At 35.7% G+C, this 13,295-nt stretch overlaps 1 protein-coding gene across 4 annotated transcripts; it reads left to right on the top strand.

Moving 5' to 3' along the window:
- Window positions 1–2,989: 2,989 nt before the first annotated feature.
- Window positions 2,990–9,894, top strand: LOC149206459 (endonuclease 4-like). 4 transcript variants are annotated; one of them, XM_089395435.1, is made up of 11 exons: window positions 2,996–3,489; window positions 3,594–3,722; window positions 4,224–4,391; window positions 4,549–4,641; window positions 4,820–4,887; window positions 5,554–5,621; window positions 6,252–6,344; window positions 6,523–6,590; window positions 7,446–7,519; window positions 7,606–7,666; window positions 9,306–9,894. In XM_089395435.1, the coding sequence occupies exons 3-7, from the start codon at window positions 4,266–4,268 to the stop codon at window positions 6,260–6,262; spliced, it is 366 nt and encodes a 121-aa protein (XP_089251561.1). In that variant the 5' UTR covers window positions 2,996–3,489; window positions 3,594–3,722; window positions 4,224–4,265; the 3' UTR covers window positions 6,263–6,344; window positions 6,523–6,590; window positions 7,446–7,519; window positions 7,606–7,666; window positions 9,306–9,894. The 4 variants fall into 4 exon arrangements, with proteins under 4 accessions (XP_089251563.1, XP_089251562.1, XP_089251561.1 ...); XM_089395437.1 differs by lacking the exon at window positions 9,306–9,894 and having other exon boundaries at window positions 2,990–3,489; window positions 4,221–4,391; window positions 7,606–9,077; XM_089395436.1 differs by lacking the exon at window positions 9,306–9,894 and having other exon boundaries at window positions 2,990–3,489; window positions 3,594–3,732; window positions 7,606–9,077.
- The last annotated feature ends 3,401 nt before the right edge of the window (window positions 9,895–13,295 follow it).

The raw sequence follows: 13,295 nt of genomic DNA, 5'->3' as shown, positions 1-13,295 counted from the left end.
AATATATGCTAATATGTTTACCAAGAATGTCATTCATGAAAATGAGGAAGCATCCCTTTGATTTCCCATGAGGTCTTCCTAGGAAATATGTATATATAGGCCTACTTCTGTATGCAACAAGTTTACAAGAGATGCCATCCACAAATGTAGGGAAGCAAATCTTGGATATCCCCACAATATTTTCCTTCAAAATCAAGAGAGAGAGAGAGAAGTCAATGACCCAATGGGCTAGCTCAAGTGATTGAGTGCTTTGAGCTTTGCGTAGAGCTCTCAAGGTCAATCCTCTATAATGGTGGCCTCTGTTGCATGCCTCACTCAATGTTTATAGGATGTTAGGCATCATCATCAATGCTAACATGTTTACAATGTTACCATCCATGAAATGTACAGGGGCTTTCCTAGAACCATGGGCTGACCCTGAGGTAGTGGTAGCACTTGTGATTGCATGCAACTAGATTATACTAAAAGATTTATCAAAGTCCACCACATGTTTCTCTCTTTAAAAAGCCCAAAAAGTTAGCTCAACCATATGTCACCACTCTTGTTAGACATTTAGCTAGTTCCATGCTAGATTTTTATCTCAATATTTTGTTAATTGATAAGAGTTAACATGGATCTACTCTGTAAATGAACCCACCTTGTCTCCGAACTGTTGTCCATGTAGAATTGATCACACAATGCAATAAACCCAAAAGAAATTACTCATACCAGGGAATGTTAAAATCTTGGGATTATTTGCATACCCCTGGCACAAGGTCGAATCCAGTGGCATTTGTTGCAATGCCTGAGAGAAGAAGTGGGTGGTTCCTTGCAGGGGCATGGAAACAGACAATTTTTTTTTGAGAACTATCTATTATGAATTAAAAAATAAGGAGTTGACTTTATTTGCTTAATAAATATATAATAGCAACCTTATATAACTTTCTATACTTTTAATAGTGAACTGCGGACTGTGGGAGCTCATTCATGAAAAAATTGTTGAAAAAAGACATGCAACAATGACAGGGCGGGGAGTGGGACAACGAAGTAGAAGTTCAGAATCTTTAAGACACAATTGTTTACTGAATGGTATCTATGAAACTACGTCCATTATGTCTTATTGATTTATTGTTGATTTATCAATGTATTTTTATATTCATTTTTTTAATTTGATTTATCAACTTTTGTTTTCTATTCATTTTATTTTTTAATAATAATCTCAATTGAAAATGTATTTTTAGATTTTGACAAAAAGAAATTAAGGTATTGAATCTATTTATATATTTAAAAACATATTTTAAACAATAACAAATCATAATCTTGTTTGAAATCATAGAAAAATATTTCCTCTATTAGTTAAAATAAGTTTCTTTTTTTCTCATTTCTATGGACTAGTGGAATAAATTTTAAATTTTAATATACTTTAATTGTTTTATTTTATTTTTTTATATATTTGTCAATCAATTTTGTTTAAAAATTAGAAAAAATATGTTAGATTTGTAAGTTTGCATTGTATAATTTTAAGCCTTCTCTAAACATACCATGTTTTAGGGTTTTTGGCTCATTATTTTTTTTTGCCAAATCTTAATTTATGTTGTTTAAAATGGGTTTTTGACTACATATATATGGATTCAACACCTGAAAAAGATGGTTAAATTGTGGAGAGTTTACAACTCAAACTTGTGATTCTAAGAAATCGCTACGGATTTCTAAATAAATTAAGAAAACTCCTCAAACATAATTTTCACCTTTCAAACTCTTTACATTTTTTCAAATCTTAAATCTATATACATATTCAAAACTAGAATTAAATAATAATACATTATAATCTCGCTAAAAGTTACATTTGGAATTGTAAGTTTGTATTATATAAGCTTCAACATCGAAATCTTTTAAATTTTTTCAATAACTTTGAATTCATTTATACATTGAAAAATGCAATTAAAATAAAATACAATGTAATTTCATTAAAAATCATATCACCAAATTTTAGTAAAAAATACAAATAAAATATTTGTTCGACCCAGAATAGACAGTGATGGGGTGTAGTGTTAAGTCACTTTGTGATGTGAAGGTCACTGGTTAGAAACTAGGTGGGCAAAAATCTAGTCATGGTAAGGGTTGGTGTGGCCCGTTAAGTCACACTTTCTCAAACCAAAATTCATGTTAAGAGTTGGTGTAGAATAGACAATGATGAGGTGTATTGTTAAGTCACTTTGTGATGTAAAAGTCACTGGTTCGAAACTACGTTGGCAAAAATCTAGTCATAGTAAAGGTTGGTGTGGCCCCTTAAATCACACTTTCTCAAACCATAAATCATATTAAGAATTGGTGTAACCCTTTAGATCACACTTTCTCAACCCAAATTTTAAACCTGTAATTGTCTCTGAGAAGAAACAAAACTTACAAACAAAAAATATATATAATAATTAAACTGCATTTTTCAATTTTTATAAAATTTTAAAAAAAATATATATTAAAGATATAATTTTAAAACAAAGATATTATTTTAAATTTTAAATTTTTTAATTAATTATAAAATAATATAAATTTGAAATAAAATAAAAATATTTATGAAAACAAAAACAAACAAATTATTAAAAATTAATATATAATTTAGTGGAAGTATCTGTTCTTATGTGTCTTAATTGGAATGGCAGGTGTATTAAAGGTTTGGGAAGCTTAACCATCACGTCATTAAATGAACAAGTATAACAAAGGTGCCGCTAGTGTGACATGGGTATGGGTGATATGGGTTTAATATGGTATTCTGTATGTTTCATGAAAATTAAATATGATATCTTGTCGAAAGTTGTATATGACAATTGGTATGGGTGATATGGGTTTAATATGGTATTCTTTATATGTCTCGTCTAAAGTTGGATATGGTTTTTAATTATGATATCTTTTAATTAAGCCGTAAGGCGTTCCCTCTGAGATGAACTTTCCTCCTTGCCCTCGTGTCATCTCTCTACTTCGTTCGATGAAGTGTTAGACGATAGGAGTGTCTCCCGCCGTTGATTCAATAATCGAGTTTAGAAGTGTGGCAAGAAATCAGTGGCCTGTCCATTGCCGAGCGAACAGGCGGGAGTAGCTCCACTGCCTTCTTCCTCGACACTGGGGCGCCACCTGGCACGGAGGCTTGTTGAGGTTGGGGTCACTGACGTTTTCTCTGTTCCTGGGGACTTCAATCTCACCTTGCTGGACCATCTGCTGGCGGAGCCCGACCTCAATCTCATTGGCTGCTGCAACGAGCTCAACGCTGGCTACGCTGCCGATGGGTATGCACGATCCAGAGGTGTGGGGGCTTGCGTCGCTACTTTCACAGTCGGGGGGCTCAGCATCATCAATGCGATCGCGGGGGCTTACAGTGAGAATCTGACCGTCATCTGTATCGTCGGGGGGCCTAATTCTAACGACTATGGAACCAACCGCATTCTGCATCATACCATTGGGTTGCCTGACTTCATCCAGGAGTATCGTTGCTTCCAGACGGTCACATGCGCTCAGGTCTCTGAAATTCCGTAGAATGTGATGTTATACTGTCATTGGATGAATGCTGGTTTCCTTCCTTTGAGTAGATCTAGGGGTGTTAAAATTTAAAAATTTTGCAGGTTATTGTGAATCACTTGGATGATGCCCAGGAGCTCATAGACTATGCAATTTCCACAGCTCTTATGGAGAATGCAAGATATTCAGTGACAATCAATACGCCGGAGGATTAATCGAAAGCAAGATAGCAGGTTTGAGAAGGTTCCAGAGGCATTTAGACTCCCTGCAACTACTCATTTAAGGCGCGCGTTCGTGTTATGTAATAGATATAGGCCATATTTAGGATTCCTAAATATGGTAACTGCTTCCTCGTGCCTTAAGTCTGTTATGTAGCTCCACTCATACCGTCCTTGAGTCACTTAAGATTCTCTGGTAAAAAGTCTTCAGGATATAGTGAACATTTTGTGAACATACTCTGAAATTAGATAAGAAGCCTTCTGTAGAGTACATCCAATCTTGTCACCTGAATTCAATTTGTTGGCCATTCAAAGTTCTTCCAAGACTGTTTATGTCGAAGATATGAAATATGCTGTCTGTTTTGTAAAAAGCTTCTGTCATGCTTGTTATGTCTTTTGATAAACAAATTTAGATGGCTCTTGATTGGCACAGATATCTATTTCTGTCTAAAGGATTTCATTACTGATAGTTGGGGATTGACATGAAGTGCTGGCACATGTTTTGTATTTAAGCAGATCTTGCTGTTGGTCGTTTTGAACACGCGGTCAGTCAAAACAATGCCAATGGGGAAGGATACAGTTATTGCTGATGTTGGAAATGCAGCTGAGGCAGTGAATACTGATGAAGAGGCAGCCAATCCCCTTCATGAGATCCAGAGTCTTTGCATGCGATGTGGAAAAAATGTGAGGCTCGTTGGGAAACCCCCAATGCTCTTCTTGGATTGGTTTGACAATTGCTGCAACCAAGGGCATAATGTGTTCAAGCTATCTTCAAAGTGTTCTTGACCTCTTGAGTTACATTTTGATTTAATTGATCTTGTGTTTCTGTGACCGTGGACAGATATGGGATAATCTGATCATTGAGACAGGCCTTAAAGATTATTATGATAGAGACATTGAGGAATTGATAACAGCGCTTCAGGAAAATATTACGGTATGTTCCCCACTCTTTTTCATTCGAAAAATGCAGTTAACTTGGTAGATTATTCATTTCCTTCCTTGCATAAGTATCCTTTGAAAAATTTTAGCTCGTCCAAGAATAAAAACATCGTTTACATCTATATATTGTGAATCTCATCAAGGAGAAAATTTATGTCTAATTTCAAAAACAGGGTACCTGGTCTGATGAAGTACCTACATGGGAGAAATGCAGCAAGGATGAGCTTGCTTGCCCAGGAAAGTAAGTATTGAAATTCTCTAACATGTATCATCATCCTTGGATTGCAATTTGTAATCTTGTTTATCGCATCTGTTGACAATGCAACCAACTTAATGCTCTTGTTGAGTTTGGTGCACTGATTCTTAGGCTTGCTGCCAATATTTTTTGTAAAAACAACTGACCAACAAAGTTAACAGTAAGATCAAACCTCTGTACGATCATGTATAGATCATATATAATCTTGCCCATACTTTACGCACAGTGATACATTCTGCTAGACACACTCTGTCATGCGTTAGAGCTGATGTTTCTAATCACTTGTGCCTAGTCCTCTGCAATAAAGGAAATAGCAGGTTTTCCTTTGAGAAAACATGTGAGCAGTTTTTCTTGTAGGAAAACCTTTAAGGAACTGTGCTTCCTTGGATATGGTTAATATAGTACTATTTTTCTATCCCTTGGCACACTTAGTTAAGTTAGGATCTAATATAACACACTGGTGCAAAGTCAAACATATGGTCTCTTAAAGGCACCAATTGGTTTGACAATTGCTGCAACCAAGGGCATATTTCCTTCCTTGCATAAGTATCCTTTGAAAAAATTTAGCTCGTCCAAGAATAAAAACATCGTTTACATCTATATATTGTGAATCTCATCAAGGAGAAAATTTATGTCTAATTTCAAAAACAGGGTACCTGGTCTGATGAAGTACCTACATGGGAGAAATGCAGCAAGGATGAGCTTGCTTGCCCAGGAAAGTAAGTATTGAAATTCTCTAACATGTATCATCATCCTTGTATTGCAATTTGTAATCTTGTTTATCGCATCTGTTGACAATGCAACCAACTTAATGCTCTTGTTGAGTTTGGTGCACTGATTCTTAGGCTTGCTGCCAATATTTTTTGTAAAAACAACTTACCAACAAAGTTAACAGTAAGATCAAACCTCTGTATGATCATGTATAGATCATATATAATCTTGCCCATACTTTACGCATAGTGATACATTCTGCTAGACACACTCTGTCATGCGTTAGAGCTGATGTTTCTAATCACTTGTGCCTAGTCCTCTGCAATAAAGGAAATAGCAGGTTTTCCTTTGAGAAAACATGTGAGCAGTTTTGCTTGTAGGAAAACCTTTAAGGAACTGTTCTTCCTTGGATATGGTTAATATAGTACTATTTTTCTATCCCTTGGCCCATTAGTTAAGTTAGGATCTAATATAACACACTGGTGCAAAGTCAAACATATGGTCTCTTAAAGGCACCAATTGGTTTGACAATCGCTGCAACCAAGGGCATAATGTGTTCAAGCTATCTTCAGAGTGTTCTTGACCTCTTGAGTTAAATTTTGATTTAATTGATCTTGTGTTTCTGTGACCGTGGACAGATATGGGATAATCTGATCATTGAGACAGGCCTTAAAGATTATTATGATAGAGACATTGAGGAATTGATAACAGCGCTTCAGGAAAATATTACGGTATGTTCCCCACTCTTTTTCCTTCGAAAAAGGCAGTTAACTTGGTAGATTATTCATTTCCTTCCTTGCATAAGTATCCTTTGAAAAATTTTAGCTCGTCCAAGAATAAAAACATCGTTTACATCTATATATTGTGAATCTCATCAAGGAGAAAATTTATGTCTAATTTCAAAAACAGGGTACCTGGTCTGATGAAGTACCTACATGGGAGAAATGCAGCAAGGATGAGCTTGCTTGCCCAGGAAAGTAAGTATTGAAATTCTCTAACATGTATCATCATCCTTGGATTGCAATTTGTAATCTTGTTTATCGCATCTGTTGACAATGCAACCAACTTAATGCTCTTGTTGAGTTTGGTGCACTGATTCTTAGGCTTGCTGCCAATATTTTTTGTAAAAACAACTGACCAACAAAGTTAACAGTAAGATCAAACCTCTATACGATCATGTATAGATAATATATAATCTTGCCCATACTTTACACACAGTGATACATTCTGCTAGACACACTCTGTCATGCATTAGAGCTGATGTTTCTAATCACTTATGCCTAGTCCTCTGCAATAAAGGAAATAGCAGGTTTTCCTTTGAGAAAACATGTGAGCAGTTTTTCTTGTAGGAAAACCTTTAAGGAACTGTGCTTCCTTGGATATGGTTAATATAGTACTATTTTTCTATCCCTGGGCACACTTAGTTAAGTTAGGATCTAATATAACGCACTGGTGCAAAGTCAAACATATGGTCTCTTAAAGGCACCAATTGGTGCAGTCATTCTGGTTCCAACAACATCCCTCCAACTAGTTAGAAGTATGAAACCACAAGAATATCCATGGAGACTTCAAAACAATGCATTCTCAACAAAAAGTGAGAATGGACTGTTCTTCAGCAGAAAGAGGAAACTATCTAAGGTTGTCTAGAAGTCACACAATAAATCAGCACATATTCACAATAAGAACAGAATTTTATCACCAGATGCAGTATCCTTTCAGCTAGCTGCATGATGGCAATGATTTGCAACAACTGATAGTAATGGTTGTTATCACAACATGTATTTATCTGGTTCTTTGATCATCTAATTTTAGTGTTTACTTAATGGTATCAGGTATGCTAGTGAAAGTATCAAGCTAGCTTGCAATTGGGGTTACAAGGATGCTGAGAATAACACTGTTTTAGGAGGTATATTCATCAATTTCACATCATGCACTTCATTATTTGTCCTGTAATTTTGTGGGGCATGAATGCTAAAGTCCCTTGTTTTGCAGATGAGTATTTCCTCTCTCGCTGGCCCATTGTCGAGACTCAACTTGCAAAAGCAGGTGTAAGGTTGGCTGCAACACTCAACCGCATATTCACTTGAACATGAAGTTATTAGCATCATTGCGAACTATTGCATCATAGCAATTTGATTGCTTTATGCATCAAAAAGCTCAATTTTCATGGAAAAATTGAGCATGGTCGGCATTAGTGGGAACTATTTTTACAGCACAAATATATATTGTACTTCTGTTTCCACTTCTACTCATTAATGTTAATTTCACGATGCCAATTTCATTTTCAAATTCCTTCAGTCTTGGTGTGGTCCTTCCATAGGTCCTTAAACAATCAAACACTTTCAATTCCTTCAAACATTGCATTGACCTTCCATGGTTACTTAATCAATCAAAATGGAGTTAAAGCAATGTATGTTAATATGCCATTTAAATAATTACGCCGTAAGGCGTTCCCTCTGAGAAAGACATCCCTAGAATGTGACGTGTGCGATTCTGAGCCATTGATTATGTGTGTTAGATGATTGGAGTGTTTTCTGCTGTTCGTTTAATCTGTTTTTTCATAAAAAAATTATTTTTTTCCCATGGTAATGGGCCATGAAAGGCCAGGCCTGGCCTGCTGGCAATGAGACTCTTCGCAAAGACTACCTGCTGGCGATGAGACTCTTCTGTTGGTGATGAGACTCTTAGCAGAGACTCTTCATGTCTTTCTTCCCTGCAGAGACTCTTCGTGTCTTTCTTCTCCGTGTGAGACCTTGCACTTGCCCTCGCTCGTTTAAATATTCATGAAAATGCACACATTTAGAAGAGCCACCGTCTAACTGTGAAGGGAGAAAGACGTTGTTGAATCTCGATGTGAAAAATTTGAAGATGGCACCTCAGTTGCAGCAAATTCCTGTTACCTCGAATGATCCGTCACCGGCTGGCAGTCAATCATGTACGCAAAATCAAATCCGTGGAGTGGCATATGGAAATTATTCCAGTCATCGCTGCCGCGGCTGCTGTACTGTAGCAGAGACGAAAAAGTTTCAGAATAGAGATATGGGGTTATTCGCCATTTACAGTTCTGCCCCTAATTCAGGCCACGTTAATGTGCTGCGTTACCTGCAGAGAGAAGCGGAAAGTAAAATCCAATGCAAGATATTCAGTGACAATCAATACGTCGGAGGATTAATTGAAAGCAAGATAGCAGGTTTGAGAAGGTTCCAGAGGCATTTAGACTCCCTGCAACTGCTCATTTAAGGCGCGCGTTCGTGTTATGTAATAGATATAGGCCATATTTAGGATTCCTAAATATGGTAACTGCTTCCTCGTGCCTTAATTCTGTTATGTAGCTCCACTCATACCGTCCTTGAGTCACTTAGGGATTCTCTTGTAAAAATTCTTCAGGATATAGTGAACATTTTGTGAACATACTTTGAAATTAGATAAGAAGCCTTCTATAGAGTACATCCAATCTTGTCACCTGAATTCAATTTGTTGGCCATTCAAAGTTCTTCCAAGACTGTTTATGTGGAAGATATGAAATATGTTGTCTGTTTTGTAAAAAGCTTCTGTCATGCTTGTTATGTCTTTTGATAAAAAAATTTAGATGGCTCTTGATTGGCACATATATCTATTTCTGTCTAAAGGATATCATTACTGATAGTTGGGGATTGACATGAAGTGCTGGCACATGTTTTGTATTTAAGCAGATCTTGCTGTTGGTCGTTTTGAACACGCGGTCAGTCAAAACAATGCCAATGGGGAAGGATACAGTTATTGATGATGTTGGAAATGCAGCTGAGGCAGTGAATGCTGATGAAGAGGCAGCCAATCCCCTTCATGAGATCCAGAGTCTTTGCATGCGATGTGGAAAAAATGTGAGGCTCGTTGGGAAACCCCCAATGCTCTTCTTGGATTGGTTTGATATGAATATGTTTGACTACTTCCAGTCTTCCAATAATTAATGATTATTGTTGAACTGTAGCTTTCTAACACACTGTAAATCTTTTTTTTTTCTTAATAGGTCTTATTTAAAATGTGTGCCTTTTCTGCTATAGCTGTTAGAATTTTCAATGTACAATAACTGGTGCTTGAAGTTACATTCTTAACCAGAAAGTTACATATTTGGAATAGGAGAGACTTGTACTGATCATTCTCCAAAATGATATCAGGGGAAACGCATGGTGGATATTTGACAATGCTTCTATTTCATTATTTTCTTTCTCATATATCATTGTGTCTAGACTTTAGAGTTGGCTTTTGTTACTGGATTTCTTCTGCAGCTTGGATTTTGTTTTTTGGTGGACACATTATCTCTTTGTTCGTAAGACCTATTTTAGAAAAGGAAAGTTTGAGTTTACACTATTTCATACTTATCGGGAATGACTATAGGTGGTTTTCACTTGTGCCAACTATATCAGCAAGTTTCCCCTACACACTGAATATTCACGCACTAGTGGAAGCAAGATCTTGTATAACTGGCAGTGTTTTTTAAATATGTTTTCTTGTTGCAGTTGCTTATCCATGTCTTTTTAATGAAATGGACCCTAAGAGATTATACTGAAATCAATTGCTTTAATGAAATGGACACTAACTCTGTGTACTCCGCAATGAGAAGCCCAGCTAACTCTACCTTCAAACCCTTCGATATCATAAATTTTGATCTTAAATTCGCACAATCATTCGATGAATCCTTTCTCGTCCCTCTGGTGCATCTTCACAAACTTGATAAGAAAATTTTATCACACATAATAACAATATTAAAATCATTATATAAAAAAATTATTGATCATTGTGGAAACAAATAATTGATGAGATTAAGTACAGAGAACTATAGAGCCGAACTATGAGCAATTGAACCAGATTAATATGTGACTGGACCTAGATGACGTGACCAGGAGTAGAGAATTAGGCGTTTCGGTAGAGTTTCTACATTACCAACCACTACAACCAACCAATTATATTTTCATTAATTATTAATCACGATACTTGTAAATAAACGGTTTCATTATATCCCACAATTTGGAGTGTAACGCACAGGCATCCGAATTCTATATGAACATATGTGCATTATGCAATATATTTCCTTAAGAACTTTATCTAACAAATCTGATAGGGCTACATATATCCTTTCTCTCCATGTGGTTTCAACCACATTACATTTTTCATATCAGATGGTTTCCATATCAACATTGTTGTACATATCTGCTGGATGAATATAATACAACCATATAGCTTGTTTTTCGTGCTAAAAAAGTTGCTAAGCTGCTAAGTAGCTTTATTGATATATCTATTTTGTAGCTTTACTTTAAAATAATGTACAAAAACATGTTCACATAAACAAAAACAACTAAATGGATAATGGATAACCTCTACATGACATTACTGTTATTTACAAAATATCCATATTCGAATAGACATAACTAATTATTTCAAGTATAACTCATTATGATCCACCCTATCTTTCAACAATGTCCATTCACATGTTGCTATTTTTCTACACAGTACTATTATTTACAAAATATCCATATTCAAAATACACATAACTAATACTTTCAACTGTAACTCATTATCATCCACCCTTTCTTTCAACAATGTCCATTCACATGTGGCTATTCTTCCACAAACTATTATTATTTACAAAATATCCATTTTCAGAATACACATAACTAACTATTGCAATTGTAACTCATTATCATCCACCATTTCTTTCAACAATGTCCATTCACATGTCTCTATTCTTCCCCACTCTATGCCTTACGGCGTTTCCTTTGCAACATAAGATGCAAATGCTAGTTATTATATCTGGTCCAAATTCGGATATGGTTTTTTAATTTTTGTCAGAGTAGGTATTTAAATATTTTATAGTTTTATTTTTAATTTGGGTGGTTGAAAGTACAATTTGTTTTCTTTTCATTTGATTCTAGTTCTTGCATAGATATATGGATATGTGGGTCCAGTATGATAAAGTTAAAAAAGTAGATGACTTTTGGATAGAGATTCACATTTTAGTGTGTTTTATGTTGGAAATATTAAGAAGGGAAATTAGTGTTTTTTATTATAATTAGTATTTATTCATTTTCAGAGTATTAAATAATAAAGAAATACTAACACATAGAAATAATAGTGCACACAAAATTTTTAGGAGGAAACTCGTTTAGGAGAAAAATCATCAAATACTTCTCTAATATGATTTACGGGTACAATACATCAACTCCAATTGAAAGGGAAGCACCAATTGCCTAGTACTCTAGAAAGGTGTTCTAGTTTTATTAGGCAACTCCAACTCCTAAAAGGATGCTCCTACACCATGTTTTACCAACACCCACTGGAAGGACGCCCCTATGCCTTGTAAGCTCCAACTTGCCCTTGCACCACCCTACCACCCTGAAGTGTTTTCAAGCTACAACCTGAAGGAGACTTCACTCTCTATCCTTGCACCACCTAACCACCCTCAAATATAAATTAAGAATGAAGTGTGGACTCACATACCAGGGACAATGACCCACTTACAATGATCTTCAATAATAATAAAACTTGTTTTCTTAAGTGCACTTCAGATTAAGAATGACCTCATACTGTTGCTTGATGTTGTGACCATGAAACAGGGCAGTATGTACCTCATATCCATAAACTATAAGCAACTCAAGTACCTGAACAAATGTTGCCTTCAACTTGTTGTAGATAGACCTAGAGATGATTTAATGCCTCTGCCTTTCTTTGCTGGAGATGATTTTGTTGTTAATAGTTGCTACATAAACGATCCTCAAGACCAGTGAATATTCATCACGGTTTCAAATTTCAAGCTTCAATAGAAACATCCACGAACAACCTTTAATTCAAGAGCCAAATAGGGCATTGCATAAATAATACAAGGAAGATAAAAAAGGGGTCTTCTGGACTCACTTCAGAAATATTGATTCATAAGTGGTCAAACCCTTAGAACTGATTCCACAATATGATGTAATGAACAATGACACTTCAACATGTTTGTGGCATGTGCTTAAGTTATGTGTGTGTGTGTATACATATATACACATATATTATATTATATATCACAATAGATATATTATTTTATATAACAGTGCTTTGTTGCCTTCAAGATCCGTGAGCTTTGTCAAAGGGAATGGATTTGATCAAGTCTTAATAGGGTTACAAATTCCTCATGTAAGCCTCCAAAAGAGACAAACCTAAGAAAAGGTGATATGGCAAGAGTTTGGTCTGCTTCACTAGGATGGAAAGGAGTTGAGCCAAGTTGCAAAGAAGGAGATCACAAGATATTATGGAAATAGACCAATTCCATGATGAAACCCTTATAACCCTCAACAAAAAACCCTTCATAAAATTTAGATCCCAACAGAAATTCCCTTTAATTATTCAAGGATCTGCTATAGATGATATTCAAGGAATTTGCTCAGAATTTTCTCAAAAGAAGAGGACATAAGTTAAGGGAAAACATTGTATATTGAGGCCTGAAATCAAAGTTAGGTCACTTTGTATGGAGGGCCACAAGCATGTTTTAAATAGCCTTAGTGAATTAGCACAGAACCTTTCCACTCGACAGTCTTTGATCAAGATGTGAACCCATCAAAACTCCTGCAAGACAATTTAAATACCAAAGAAGCCAATACCTAGAGGGTGTACCAATTAACCCATAGAATAGTAAACCCTTTAAAATATAGAATGTAAGATGCCCTTCA

Source organism: Pinus tabuliformis, chromosome 1_2, assembly GCF_031772625.1.
Source record: "Pinus tabuliformis cultivar Carrire ecotype Pingquan chromosome 1_2, CPIR1, whole genome shotgun sequence".
In the NCBI taxonomy this organism is placed as follows: domain Eukaryota; kingdom Viridiplantae; phylum Streptophyta; class Pinopsida; order Pinales; family Pinaceae; genus Pinus; species Pinus tabuliformis.
Note: the sequence above shows the minus strand (reverse complement) of the source record. Positions and strands in the feature narration are given on the sequence as shown.